The sequence below is a fragment of the Pseudoliparis swirei genome, chromosome 14 (assembly GCF_029220125.1).
Source record: "Pseudoliparis swirei isolate HS2019 ecotype Mariana Trench chromosome 14, NWPU_hadal_v1, whole genome shotgun sequence".
Lineage (NCBI taxonomy): Eukaryota > Metazoa > Chordata > Actinopteri > Perciformes > Liparidae > Pseudoliparis > Pseudoliparis swirei.
This window is the reverse complement of record NC_079401.1, coordinates 665409-678901: the sequence shown is the minus strand read 5'-3', so window position 1 is coordinate 678901 and position 13493 is coordinate 665409. Positions and strand designations below refer to the sequence as shown.

The window sequence follows — 13493 nt, the reverse complement described above, 5'->3', positions numbered from 1 at the left end:
CCTGGACTCCGGCCTCTTCGTCCTCAGTCAACAGGAGGAGCAGCTCGTCTCTCGCTCTGTTTGCTGCAGGTCAACATGAGTCAGAGGATCCACAGCTCAAGGTAGAAGATGCTAACATGAAGCTACATGCTAACAGCATTTTCTCTTTAAAATGTCAGAAATAACTCAATTATTTGTGTTTCTTCTTAAACGACTCGTTTACTTTTTCTAAATAATAATAATATAGAATAAATATATATTTTAAGAATATTTTAAGAATCTGAGAATCCATGACTGAAACAATAGATTTAATATCTAAATATTTTGTATACGTGAATACTGTTTTATTCATACAAGTCACATGACATGTATGGAAGAACATTTTGGATATATTAGATTTATTCATACAAAGAACTTAATTCATGAGGCTGTTGAATTATTTCTTTATTTTGTCAAACAGTGATTGATAAAAAATACATGAGAGCAGACATTTCAAATGTATTGTGTTTTTCAGTTCCACCATATCAGCTTATGATATGAGAATCAATAAAACAGCTTTAAGGAGAAAATACAGAGGACCCAGAATCGAACCCTGAGGAACTCCACACTCCTGTATGACCCGGTGAGTTCTGCTGCCCCTTGTGGTCAAACCCTGAACTTAAAGTTCTTTAATACAGAAACATGTTGTCAAAAGTTTGAAATGTGACCGCTGAAACATCAACGTGATGACGACCCGAGGCTCAGTGATTTCTGAAGAGCGCTACAGAACCAGCCTCCTGATGGCGCCGCGGCGGCGCCTCGCTCTGCCGCCGCTCTTGTCCTCGGGCATCAGCTTGGCGATGGCCTTGTGGATCCAGCTGATGTACTTGGACACCTGTGTGTAGACGCCGTACTTCCCTTTGCGGGCGCAGCCTTCGCCCCAGCTCACGATGCCGGTGATGAAGTAGGTGTCGGAGTAGCGCGTGACGTGCGGCCCGCCGCTGTCGCCCTGGCACGCGTCTTTGGCGATGGCGTCGTAGCCGGCGCAGAACATGTGTGCCGAGATGCGCAGCTGGGTGGATTCGATGCAGGTCTGCCGGTTCACGTACGGCATGGCGAGGCGCTGCAAGATGGAGGACGGCTGCCGACCTTCGCCCAGTCGGCCGAAGCCGCTGACCAAGCCGTCCTTCTGCCGCATCAACACCTGCAAGAGGGAAACGGTGGCGTGAAGGTGAGCGACGCCATCGCGTTGTTCCTGTTTACCTCGAATCTATGAGAAGCCAAATGATCTGAGGACTGAGGACTTTACCTTCGGACAGGCTAACCCTGGTTTACATGCTAAGCTAGCTGGTGCTTCACGTTCACCAGTCACATGACCGAGTCCGGCTAACTCCCCGTGTCCCGGAGAGACGGTGTTTACTCGTCTCTGGACTTCACAAGTTCACCTTCTCAGCGAAGTCCTGCTCCGGTAAGCACGCCGGCAGGATGAACCGGCTGAACCTGATGGGCGTGGCCAGCTTGATGAGCGCGATGTCGTTGTGGTAGGTGTTGGGCCGGTACCGGTTGTGGGTGATGATGGTTTCCACTCGGTGCGTGGCTTCGGTGCCGTGGTCCATCAGCACGTCAAACTCACCTGAACGCACAGAGGGTCAGGCTCAAACCCCGCGCCGCGCGCCCATTGGTCGGTCGCACTTACCGAGCTTGACGTAGATGTAGCGTGATTCGTTCATGCAGTGGGCGGCGGTCAGGATGATGTACTCGTTGAGGATGGTTCCTCCGCAGAACCCGACGTCGTCCTCGTTCAGGAGGAGAGCCTGCAGGGCGAGATGGGACATCGGTTTGACATCTGATGGGGTTAGAGCGCCACCTAGAGGGCCGCAAACCCCCTTCAGCTGTCCACGTAGAGACAGACATCCTCTCAGGTGGACTCCCTTACCTGCCATGGACATTCCCCCGGAGGACAGTCCTCTCCGTCAACGATGCGGGTCATCACCGCCCGATCGGGGACCACCAATTCCTCGAAAACGGCATCTTCTGGCAACGGACCACGCGGCTGGGTGGAGTTGGTGCTTCGGTCCGTGGTGCCGGTCCCGTCCGTGGTGTTGGACCCGGTGCCGGTCCCGATGCCGGTCCCGTCCGTGGTGTTGGACCCGGTGCCGGTCCCGACGCCGGTCCCGTCCGTGGTGTTGGACCCGGTGCCGGTCCCGACGCCGGTCCCGGTGCCGGTCCCCATGCCGGTCCCGTCCGTGGTGTTCTCCCGGACGTACCTGAACACCGTCCGGGTGTTGGCGCCGAGGAGCGCGCCGCACTTGAAGGGCTCTGCAAGAGTTCATGTGAAGTTCAGAGCTCAGAGGGAAAGAAACATGTTGGAGATGTCAGTGTTGGACCTGCCGCTCAGGGTTCTCTACCGTCGGCACATCCCGCTCAGTTATCCGACCTCACCTCTCGACCCTGATTATTCTCTCGGTTCATTTTCAAAGTCTGATCTATCTGTTAGATAGAAAACTAAGAAAACCACGTTGAGTCTTTTTCACCATGGGAGTTGCAGGATTTGTCGTCCCACTCCAGGAAGTAGCCGCTGGCGCAGGAGCACTGGATGTTCCCTTCCACCACGGCGCAGAAGTGAGCGCAGCCGCCGTTCCGGTTCTCGCAGAGCTCGGGAACAACTGCAGAGACCAAGGAGACGGCGTGAGACGGACGGCGACCGCCAGAGTCCTGCAGCTTCATGGAGCGGTCCGGGTCTGCTGACGGACGCCGTGGTTCTGTACCGATTTCACAGTTGCTGCCCTGGAAGCCGGGCTGGCAGAAGCAGGTGAAGCCGCCGACGGTGTCTTTACAAACGCCGCCGTGGGCGCACGGCATCGACTCGCACGCGTCGCCGTCTGCAGGACAAACGGCGGTTACTTGAGATCGAGCGTTGACATGATTTTGTTTCTTGAGGTTTGGATGTCTCCAGGAGTTCGGGGTGGGGTTAGCGTCAGAACAAAACCAACTGCTCACCGACGTATTTGGCCCAGAAAGTGTTCTGAAAAGAAGAAACAGTTCAAGTGAACATCTGATTTGTGTCTTAATGGATTTAAAACTTCGAAACAAAAGTCCCATCAGACCTTTTCACACGTGGACAAACCAACTGTTATGATTACTGAGCTACGCTGGCGGGCTATCTGAAGCTAAGCTAATCCGATCTAATCGGTCTTCGGCTTGTTGTGATGCATCTTGTGTGTTTTGTTCTGACCGTTTTCTCGATGTCTTCAAAGATCTCTCGCGCCTCCTCGAAGTCGCAGTGCTCCTCCTGGCACTCCCTCTCCATGTCGCCCTGTTTGAACTCCTCCAGGAAGCTGTTGGCCCGTCTCTGCCGGCTCAGGACCTGGCTGGCCGCCTCGTCGTCCAGAAAGACTGCAGACAGACTCGTAGTGAGGGGTCAGCGGGTCCGCCGGTCGGATGGCGATGACCTCCAGCATGTATTCACCAACACACACGTACCCACGGGAACGCCACGCTCTTCAGCGGGGAACTTACCGACGTGAGCGGCGGTCAGGCGGAGCAGCAGGGCGACGAGGGTCAGGCGGTGAAACCAGAACATGGCCCCGGCTGGACGAGAGCTCGGAGGGGAAGGAATGGAGTCTGAATGTGGAGAGAGAGGAGGGGCGGTCGAGAGGGCAATGACCCGTATGAGGAGGACGAGGGGGAGGAAGAGGAGGAGGCTTATCTGATGAGACACTGGAGCTCAAACAGGCAGCACTGGCAATAACAACTCTACAACTACAAGTCCCAGCATGCACTGCTTTCAAGCTTTTATTGGCACAGACTAGTTTATAGACAGTATCGACTGCATATGCGAAGTGGGCGTGGCCACGACGACGTCTCACATCGGTTTGTGGAACCTTTGAAGCCTGGAGTTTGACCGTCGCCATCGCCACGGCGACGCTCTGCTCCAGGCCCTCCGCCACGTCCAGGTTGTGTTCCCCTGAGACGGTTACACAACATTACCGACTTCACTTCTGTTGAGTATTCTGAAACTGGGCACTTCGCAGATGGTGGAAAACAGGCTTCCGGACGCGCATGGATTAAGTTATTAATATTTAATGGCAGGAAAAGTGAAACAAACAGTCAACGCGCTCTCCCTCGTGTCCAGGCTGCCGGCTCCCGGCACCTTCCGGGAGCACACCCTCCTGCGTCGCCTTACCTGAGAAAAGAGACCGATCTCTGAGAGACGGAGTTTTCTCTCACCGGTCGAAACGTCACTTCCGGTCCAGTCGCTTTCACAATAAGATTCCCGTCTTGGTTTTGACTGCATTAAAAGTCACCTTCACAATAAAAGTCTCTTGTTATTGTGAGTCACTTCACGGATTTCAACCGGCTTCGTCAATCTATAATACTAACAGTCACTCTCATTCAATATACATTAATTCTTGCCATTTACATTTGCATAGAGTAAACATGACCCCTATGCTTCATAATACATTAATAACAATATCAATATTCTCCTTAATATTGTCTATTATAATATCTTTCTATATGTATTAATTTAAAACATAAGACCTCTGCAGATGTTATCAAAATAAACTATTACAACTTAACACTTCACTCAAGGCTGACGGTTCAGTGAACGCCCCCCCACTCGGCTGACGGGTCAGTGAACGCCCCCCCACTCGGCTGACGGTCAGTGAACGCCCCCCCACTCGGCTGACGGGTCAGTGAACGCCCCCCCACTCGGCTGACGGGTCAGTGAACGCCCCCCCACTCGGCTGACGGGTCAGTGAACGCCCCCCCACTCGGCTGACGGTCAGTGAACGCCCCCCCACTCGGCTTATCAGCTGGCCGTACACGCAGCACCGCCCCATGGAGTCCTCCAGTCCAGCGGGACAACATGGCCACGTGTTTTATTCAGACGCGGAACACTTTGACCACAAACACTTTATTACGTCTCTTCATGTTATTGTTTCACACGGAAAGGGGATGATCAACAAAGAGCGGTTCCATTAGATGATGAATACACTGTGACCTATGACCTTCATGTGGATGAAGGTTCTTTAAGAGTCACAGTAAGATGCTCATCAGGAGAGCGACCCGCGGCGCTCCTTCAGGCCGTGCCGTTGTGCGGTGAGGCCTCTCTGACCTCGTTGACCTCGCTGGCCTCTGTGGCCTGGCTGGCCGTGCGGTTGTGGATCCAGTCCAGGTAGTTGGACACGCGGGTGTAGATGCCGTAGTTGCCCGGCTGGGCGCAGCCCTTCCCCCAGCTGACGATCCCCAGCAGGAAGGCCGTCTTCTTGTATTTGGTCACCAGGGGGCCGCCGCTGTCCCCTTTGCACGAGTCCTCCCGGCCCTCGATGTAGCCGGCGCAGAACATGTTGTCGGTGAGCGCCACGCCGCTCTCCTCCTGGCAGCGCTGCGTCCGGATGCGCGGCACGCTGAGCCGGCGCAGCAGCGTGGAGGTGGGCCCGTTCTCGGCCCGCCGGCCCCAGCCGCTCACCGTGTGCCGGCCCACGGCCCAGAGGTCGCGCTCGGCCAGCGGGCGCGTCGGCAGGCAGGCCGGCACGGCGTGCGGCGAGTAGACGACGGGCGAGGCCAGGCGCAGGAGGGCGATGTCGTTGTCGGCGGTGGCCTTCACGTACTTCTCGTGCGCCAGGATCTCGGAGACCTGCAGGAACTGCTCCGTGCCCTCCAGAACCTCCGTGTTGTGCTCACCTGCCGGCAGACGGGTCAGAGGCGTCAGCGCTGGAACCCGATGAGGCGGCCGGTGGGATCGGCGGATTCGCACCTGCGACCACCTTCAGGAAGCGAGCGTCGGCGTCCTCCAGGCAGTGAGCGGCTGTGAGGACCCAGGAGGGCCGGTAGAGCACTCCTCCACAGATGCCTCGGCCTTTATACTGCAGCAGCACCTTCAAGACAAGGGCCGCTCCACTTGAGGACCTCCGTCACACATGGAGCCTCTGGAACAGAATCTGGTTCTGGCAGAACTTTGGGTCAGGGTCCAGTGCAGTCGAGGCTGCAGTGACACTGTGTGCAGTAAACGGGTGACCTTTGAGCGTACCTGCCAGGGGCATTCACCTTTGGGGCAGACGGTTCCTCCGACGATCCGAGCTCGAGAGTCCAGCTGCTGGTCGTTGTGTTCCCGCAGGACGGGGACCATCCCACAGGCGATGGCCTCTGAGATCCAGAGATTAGGACTTTGAAGTGTTTCACAAGGCCAAGATTCAAAGTTATTCACATCAAAACAAGGAATGAAGAACATTTGTTAAAACATTAATAAACTGTAAAAAAAAAACAGAAATAGAATCAAAGTTGATGCAGAAATTGGTCGATATCCTTGAATCTGTTAAATTCAAGGCAACAGCAAACAGAAAGGTCTTCACTCTGGATCTAAAGGAGCTGAGGGTCCCTGGGGGTCTCTGAGGGTCTCAGCAGACCGGCAGCTGTCAGGGACCTTGTTCCAGAGATGTGGATCAGAACACCTGAACGCTGCTTCTCCAGGTTTAGTTCGGACTCTTGGAACAGGAAGTAGACCAGTCCCAGAGGACCTGAGGGGTCTGGATGGTTCCTACGGTAGCAGCAGACCACACATGTGTGTAGGCCCTAAACCCTTCAGGGCTTCATAGACCAGTTCTGTGTTGGACAGGAAGCCAGAGCAGAGACCTCAGAACTCTTATTCTGAGATGTGGCGTCCCACAGGGATCAGCCCTGGAGCCACTTCAGTTCTACATGGACCCGCTACCACCGAACAACACACAGCTACGAGATCAGGAGATGTTGCACAATAAATAAGGTGAGCTGAAGAGTTTAGGGGTTTAAGAGTTTAGGAGTTTAAGAGTTTAGGGGTTATGGGGTTTAGAGGTTATGGGGTTTAGGGGTTATGGGGTTTAGAGGTTATGGGGTTTAGGGGTTATGGGGTTTAGAGGTTATGGGGTTTAGGGGTTTAGAGGTTATGGGGTTTAGAGGTTATGGGGTTATGGGGTTTAGAGGTTATGGGGTTTAGAGGTTATGGGGCTATGGGGTTTAGAGGTTATGGGGTTTAGAGGTTATGGGGCTATGGGGTTTAGAGGTTATGGGGTTTAGAGGTTATGGGGCTATGGGGTTTAGAGGTTATGGGGTTTAGGGGTTTAGAGGTTATGGGGTTTAGGGGTTATGGAGGTTATGGGGTTTAGAGGTTATGGGGTTTAGAGGTTATGGGGTTTAGGGGTTTAGAGGTTATGGGGTTTAGGTTATGGGGCTATGGGGTTTAGAGGTTATGGGGTTTAGAGGTTATGGGGCTATGGGGTTTAGAGGTTATGGGGTTTAGAGGTTATGGGGTTTAGAGGTTATGGGGTTATGGGGTTTAGAGGTTATGGGGCTATGGGGTTTAGAGGTTATGGGGTTTAGAGGTTATGGGGCTATGGGGTTTAGAGGTTATGGGGTTTATAGGTTATGGGGCTATGGGGTTTAGAGGTTATGGGGTTTAGAGGTTATGGGGTTTAGGGGTTTAGGGGTTATGGGGTTTAGAGGTTATGGGGTTTAGAGGTTTAGGGGTTATGGGGCTATGGGGTTTAGAGGTTATGGGGTTTAGAGGTTATGGGGCTATGGGGTTTAGAGGTTATGGGGCTTATAGGTTATGGGGCTTATAGGTTATGGGGTTTCGAGGTTATGGGGTTTCGAGGTTATGGGGTTTAGAGGTTATGGGGCTATGGGGTTTATAGGTTATGGGGTTTAGAGGTTATGGGGCTATGGGGTTTAGAGGTTATGGGGTTTAGGGGTTATGGGGCTATGGGGTTTAGAGGTTATGGGGTTTAGGGGTTATGGGGCTATGGGGTTTAGAGGTTATGGGGTTTAGGGGTTATGGGGTTTAGAGGTTTAGGGGCTATGGGGTTTAGAGGTTATGGGGTTTAGAGGTTATGGGGCTATGGGGTTTAGAGGTTATGGGGTTTAGAGGTTATGAGGCTATGGGGTTTAGAGGTTATGGGGTTTAGAGGTTATGGGGTTTAGAGGTTATGGGGTTTAGAGATTATGGGGTTTATAGGTTATGGGGCTATGGGGTTTATAGGTTATGGGGCTATGGGGTTATGGGGCTATGGGGTTTAGAGGTTAAGGGGCTATGGGGTTTAGAGATTATGGGGTTTATAGGTTATGGGGCTATGGGGTTTCGAGGTTATGGGGCTATGGGGTTTCGAGGTTATGGGGTTTATAGTTTATGGGGCTATGGGGCTATGGGGTTTAGAGGTTATGGGGCTATGGTGTTTAGGGGTTATGGGGTTATGGGGTGATTGAGACAAACATGTTTTCCAGTCGGTGTGAGACGGTTCTAGCTCTCAGATGTTTCTCTTATTTTGAAGGCCTTGTCTCCCGTGTCCTCGGTTCTCCCACCTCTGCTGACGCAGCTCTGCCCATCGACATCCAGGAAGTAGCCGTCTGCACACGAGCAGTTGAGTCTTCGTCCTCCCTCGTCTTCGTCACAGAAATGGTCACAGCCTCCGTTCTCCAGCAGGCAGGAGTCACGAACCGCCTTGTGCTCTGAAACAGTTTAACAGAGTTCATATATATACAGTATATAGATGCTTGTTTGTATGTAGTGCAGTCCACACTCGGCTGTACTCGTCAGTAAACGTGTCGTCTGCATAACAAGTGAAAACATATGAATAGAAAGTGTCAGAAGACCGAGAACGGAGCCCTGAGGCGCTCCAGAGCTCAAACCTGGTTTCCCAGCGGAACCAGAACCCAAAGCAGCTGGTTGTCAGAACGCGGTGTTGGTTCTGCTCACCGAGCTCACAGCCAACTCCACTGAAGCGGGGCAGGCAGTAGCAGGTGTAGGACGAGCCCTGAGGGGAGCAGCTGCCGCCGTTCAGACACGGAGAGGACATGCAGCGGTCTGGGACTACCAGGGGACACATTATGAGGGACGGGGGGACTAGATCAGGACATCCTGAACTGGTTATCCACGGTATTTATTGTTTCTCCTGGATCAGTATTGGAACCATTAGCATTGGTTAGCAGCTAGCATGTTTGATCACGAGACGTATGAACACAAAAGGTGTGGCTGCTTACGGTTGTACGTGCTCCAGAATTCGTCCTGAGGAAACGGACTCAGATATAATTATGATACTTCTGACAGAAATGAGTGTGGCAGGAAGCGGCCTGACCGTGGTCTCGGTGTGTTCGAACACCTCCCGCGCCTCCTCGTAGGAGCATCGCTCCTCCAGACACTCCCTCTTCAGGTCTCCCATCTGCAGCTCCTCCAGCCAGCCAGAGTTGTGCCTCCGGGTCCGGACCAGGACGCCGTGGGCTCGATCCGGATCCCGGAAGACTTCCACACGGAGAAGGAAGCGTGAGTTCCGTATCTGACTAACCACGTTCATTATGTTCAGTGCTAATTAGCAACGCTAACACGCTAGGCCACTCTCAAAGCTACGTAAAGAAACTCAACCAATTTTTGACTTCCTCACCTGAAGCCGGCCGGCAGCCGGAGAGGCCGAAGACGAAGGTGAAGAAGACTTTCAGCCACATGGTTGAGTTCACAGTCGGCTGCTGTGCTTCGTCTCTGTGGTTCCAGAGGAGCAAAGTCTGGTGCCCCCCCCCCCGTCCCCCATCGATCACATGTTCCAATGGAAACACCCGACACAGTGTGACCCTCCACTGAACGCTGCTCTTTGCCTCCAGAGACAAAAAGACGATCGCTTTGTTTCATTTCTGTTTTTCTGATCCAGAAACAACGAAAGAAAAGAACGTGTTATTTCTCGTTTGTGCTTTTCGTCTTTCGGGAAAGAATCCTTCTTATGCGACTTGAGTCCTAAAATGATACATGGCATGAAAACCGGGGGCTCTGCTTAGCGTAGCTTAGCACAAAGACTAAGAGCATCACTTCACTCACTCCCAAGTAGTCATCTGTAGTCATCTGTAGTCATTTGTAGTCATTTGTAGTCAACTGTAGTCATTTGTAGTCATCTGGAGTCATCTGTAGTCATTTGTAGTCATCTGTAGTCATTTGTAGTCATCTGTAGTCATTTGTAGTCATCTGTTGTCATCTGTAGTCATCTGTAGTCATTTGTAGTCAACTGTAGACATTTGTAGTCATCTGGAGTCATCTGTAGACATCTGGAGTCATTTGTAGTCATCTGGAGTCATTTGTAGTCATTTGTAGACATTTGTAGTCATCTGGAGTCATTTGCGTCTGAACTTGACATCAAGAAGTTTGCAGGTTGAAATCCACAGAACGAAATAACAATGTTGAAACAGGATGAACACAGAAAGTTGACATTGTCTTTATTCTTCCAGAACTAATGAAAGCATCAACGTCACATTCAAAGAATCCCTTTAGATCTTTGACGATGAATCTGATTTGGTTCCCCTCCCGGGTTGTGGACCCGGATCCCTCTCAGACGGTGGACATCATGTCCTCCATCCAGCCCAGGAAGTTGCTGACTTTGGTGTAGACCCCGTACATGTTTTCGGTGGCGCAGCCCTTCCCCCAGCTCACCACGCCCGTCAGGAACCAGGTCTTCTTGTAGCGCGTCACCAGAGGACCGCCGCTGTCGCCTTTGCAGGCGTCCCGGCCGCCGGACCTCAGCCCGGCGCAGAGCATGTTCCTGGTGATGTTGAGGCCGGTGTGAAGGCGGCAGTCCTGCAGAGGAACCCTCGGCAGCGTCAGCCGCTGGAGGATTTTGGCGGCGGAACCGAACAGCGACAGGCGGCCCCAACCGGACACGGTGGACTGGCGGACGGCCGCCAGCGTTCGGCCGAAGGTGCTGTTCCTAGCGGAGAGGCAGATGGGGACCACGTAGGGGCCCAGTTTGACGGGGCGCTGCAGCTTCAGCAAGGCCAGGTCGCTGTCCCAGCTGGTCTCGTTGTAGCCGTGGTGGATCAGCACTTTGACCACATGCCGCTTCTGCTCGGTCTGCTCGTCCTCGCTGAGGTCATGTTCGCCTTCACGGGGAAGGAACACACGAGTTGAGTTTGAGAAGACAGACTGTCACCGAGACCAAGAAGAGGAAGCAGAAAGAAAAGGTCAAAGCGGGCTTCCTACCGACGGTGACGTTGAAGAAGGACTCATTCTTTCCCCAGACGCAGTGAGCTGCCGTTAGAACCCAGAGATCGGACAGAACCACGCCGCCGCAGATGAAATCACTGCGCTCCGTCAGCAGAGCCTGAAACCAGCAGAGACACGAGGAGATGCAAAGACCGGAGTGGATCCAGCAGATCGGTGCTCGTGAGCAGGTCTTGAATACCATCCGACCCGGACCACCATCAGCACTGAAGGCAACACCTCCAGCCTCCTACCTGCCACGGGCAGTGTCCTTTGGGGCAGTTCTCCCCGTTGACGACCCTCGGTGCAAAATGTATCTGAGGTCTTCCACAGGCCACCGGATCTGGACCAGAGACACAAGACTGTCACTAAAGACATGCTGAGAGGACGACCCCCTTTCTGACTGGTTTTAACCGGGTCTCTGACGACCCTGGCGAGCTCTGACCTTCGGGCAAACAGGATTTGCCGTCCCGGTGCAGACGGTAGCCCCGAGCGCAGAAACAGACGTGAGAACGGTTGGGAAGCTGTCTGCAGAAATGTTCACACCCTCCGTTCCGGTAGCGGCAGCCCAGGGAGGCCGGGCGCGCTGCGTGGAGACAGAGACACGCTGCTCGTCACCACGGCTTCAGGCCGCGGAGGACGCCGCCAGTACCTTTGTCACAGTGGGATCCGTGGAACCTCGGAGGACACTTGCAGACGAAGGTGTCGAAATGCCGAGTGCAGGTGGCTCCATTCTTACAGGGAGACGACAGGCAGTGGTCCACCCCTGCAAACAGGAAGTAGCATTTGAAGAATAATGAAGCGATACTGGGTGAGTGTACCTGGCGTACCTGTGTAGAGCCTCCAGAAGTCCTCCTGAGAGCAGAAACAGCACAAGTTAGACACGACAACCAGGACCCCTGAATCCCCTTTGAGTCTGGACCAACCAGCTGCTGCCGCAGAGTGAAGATCTCCTTCGCCTCCTCGTAGGAGCATTTCTCCTCCCGACACTCGCGCTCCAGATCTCCTTTCCTCAGTTCCTCAAACAGGAAGTTGGCTCGACGAGTGCGATGCAGGAAGACGCTGGCCTGGGGTCTGCTCACGAACACACCGCCTTGATTTACACACAGAAGAAGAACACGTCGGAAGCTGAGCATGCTGGGACGTGTAGTGAAATCCATTGAGCGTGTTGACCCCTGCGGCCACTAGAGGTCATGAGACATTTGATCGACAGCTCCAACGATTAGTCCTGCGTCATCATTTCTGATTTGTTGATTTACATCAGTGGTCCGCAAACTACGGCCCGCCTCCCCATGTGGCCCCGCCCCCTGAACAATACCAGAGACGCGTTCCGAGTTATTATTGTGTTCGCCTGGCCCGCTGCCGTTGAGATTGCAGTGAGACACGGAGAAAATGTGGAGTGGTGCTCTTCACAATAAAACATCTTTGATGGGACGTGTCGCGTCTCGGCCAATCAGCGTTCAGATGTCCACAGCGTTTGGGAAGTTAGGTTAGCTTGAATGTTAGCCCGCTATCTGCTGCTGTCACGCTGCACGGTGTAGCGATGCTAACAAAGTACCCGAACGTTAAAAACGATGTGATTTAGCATATTTTTAGTATCGATACTTCATTAAAAGAGCGATCAGAGCTCGCGCTGCTCCGTTAAACGCTGTCTGCACGCGCAGCGCTCACAGCGAGCGGCGCGCACACCCCCCCCGCTGGCCCTCCAGCAGACAAGGGAAACGTTATGTGGCCCTCTCAGGAAAAAGTTTGGGGACCCCTGATTTACATCATTCTAAATGTCATATTTTCTGGTTTTAGACTGTCGGGTCGGACAAAACCATCCAATGACATCACTGGAAAACCAAGATGGAGACTGAAGACGGACAAAAACAAGATGGAGACAGTGATTCAGAAGTTTAAATCTCTGCTGTACTTATGCTAAGCTAACAAAAGTGCTAATTCTCACGTTTAACCAAAACAAATACACATAATGTATCCTACCGCAACATTTACGTTAGCTTAGCTAACATGCTAACGTAACTTGATCAGCTGTTCAGAGAACTTCATCGTGGAGAGAAGTAAACAACTCTGTTTGATATGAAAACTGAAGAAGATAAAGAAGAAGAAGAGACCTGAAACTGACCTTCAGGAAGCCCAGTGCATGCTGGGATAGAAGCGATGAGGAGTCGGAGGAAGAAAAGTCGCCTCATTCCTCTGCTCACGGACGCCATGTTTGTTCTGACCAAAGGTCATAAAAACACACAAAACCCTCCGGTCCATGTTTGGTACAAATACTGCAGTAGGCCGACTCCTCTGGAGGATCTGGAGGACTCCTCTGAAGGACTCCTCTGAAGGACTCCTCTGGAGGATCTGAAGGACTCCTCTGAAGGACTCATCTGAAGGACTCCTCTGAAGGACTCATCTGAAGGACTCCTCTGAAGGACTCATCTGAAGGACTCATCTGGAGGATCTGAAGGACTCATCTGGAGGATCTGAAGGACTCCTCTGAAGGACTCATCTGGAGGATCTGGAGGACTCCTCTGAAGGACTCATCTGGAGGACT

The 13493-nt window shown here is 52.9% G+C and overlaps 3 protein-coding genes across 4 annotated transcripts; all 3 read right to left on the bottom strand.

The window, feature by feature from the left end:
- Positions 1-405: 405 nt before the first annotated feature.
- Positions 406-4134, bottom strand: f10 (coagulation factor X). The gene is made up of 10 exons (XM_056431243.1): positions 3828-4134; positions 3478-3582; positions 3194-3354; positions 2959-2983; positions 2727-2840; positions 2493-2624; positions 1895-2277; positions 1655-1772; positions 1404-1591; positions 406-1162 (listed from the first exon to the last, which is right to left on the bottom strand). The coding sequence occupies exons 1-10, from the start codon at positions 3943-3945 to the stop codon at positions 740-742; spliced, it is 1767 nt and encodes a 588-aa protein (XP_056287218.1). The 5' UTR covers positions 3946-4134; the 3' UTR covers positions 406-739.
- A 726-nt stretch (positions 4135-4860) lies between these two features.
- LOC130204481 (coagulation factor VII-like) lies at positions 4861-9882 on the bottom strand. 2 transcript variants are annotated; one of them, XM_056431244.1, is made up of 8 exons: positions 9372-9882; positions 9069-9232; positions 8974-8998; positions 8690-8803; positions 8296-8442; positions 6010-6128; positions 5720-5840; positions 4861-5646 (listed from the first exon to the last, which is right to left on the bottom strand). In XM_056431244.1, exons 1-8 carry the CDS (start codon positions 9430-9432, stop codon positions 5042-5044), a joined length of 1356 nt encoding a protein of 451 aa, XP_056287219.1. In that variant the 5' UTR covers positions 9433-9882; the 3' UTR covers positions 4861-5041. The 2 variants fall into 2 exon arrangements, with proteins under 2 accessions (XP_056287219.1, XP_056287220.1); XM_056431245.1 differs by having other exon boundaries at positions 5993-6108; positions 9372-9843.
- Positions 9883-10163: 281 nt separating this feature from the next.
- Positions 10164-13246, bottom strand: f7l (coagulation factor VII, like). Its single transcript, XM_056431246.1, has 8 exons — positions 13074-13246; positions 11875-12041; positions 11779-11803; positions 11601-11714; positions 11394-11534; positions 11203-11291; positions 10949-11069; positions 10164-10848 (listed from the first exon to the last, which is right to left on the bottom strand). Exons 1-8 carry the CDS (start codon positions 13159-13161, stop codon positions 10301-10303), a joined length of 1293 nt encoding a protein of 430 aa, XP_056287221.1. The 5' UTR covers positions 13162-13246; the 3' UTR covers positions 10164-10300.
- Positions 13247-13493: the final 247 nt, after the last annotated feature.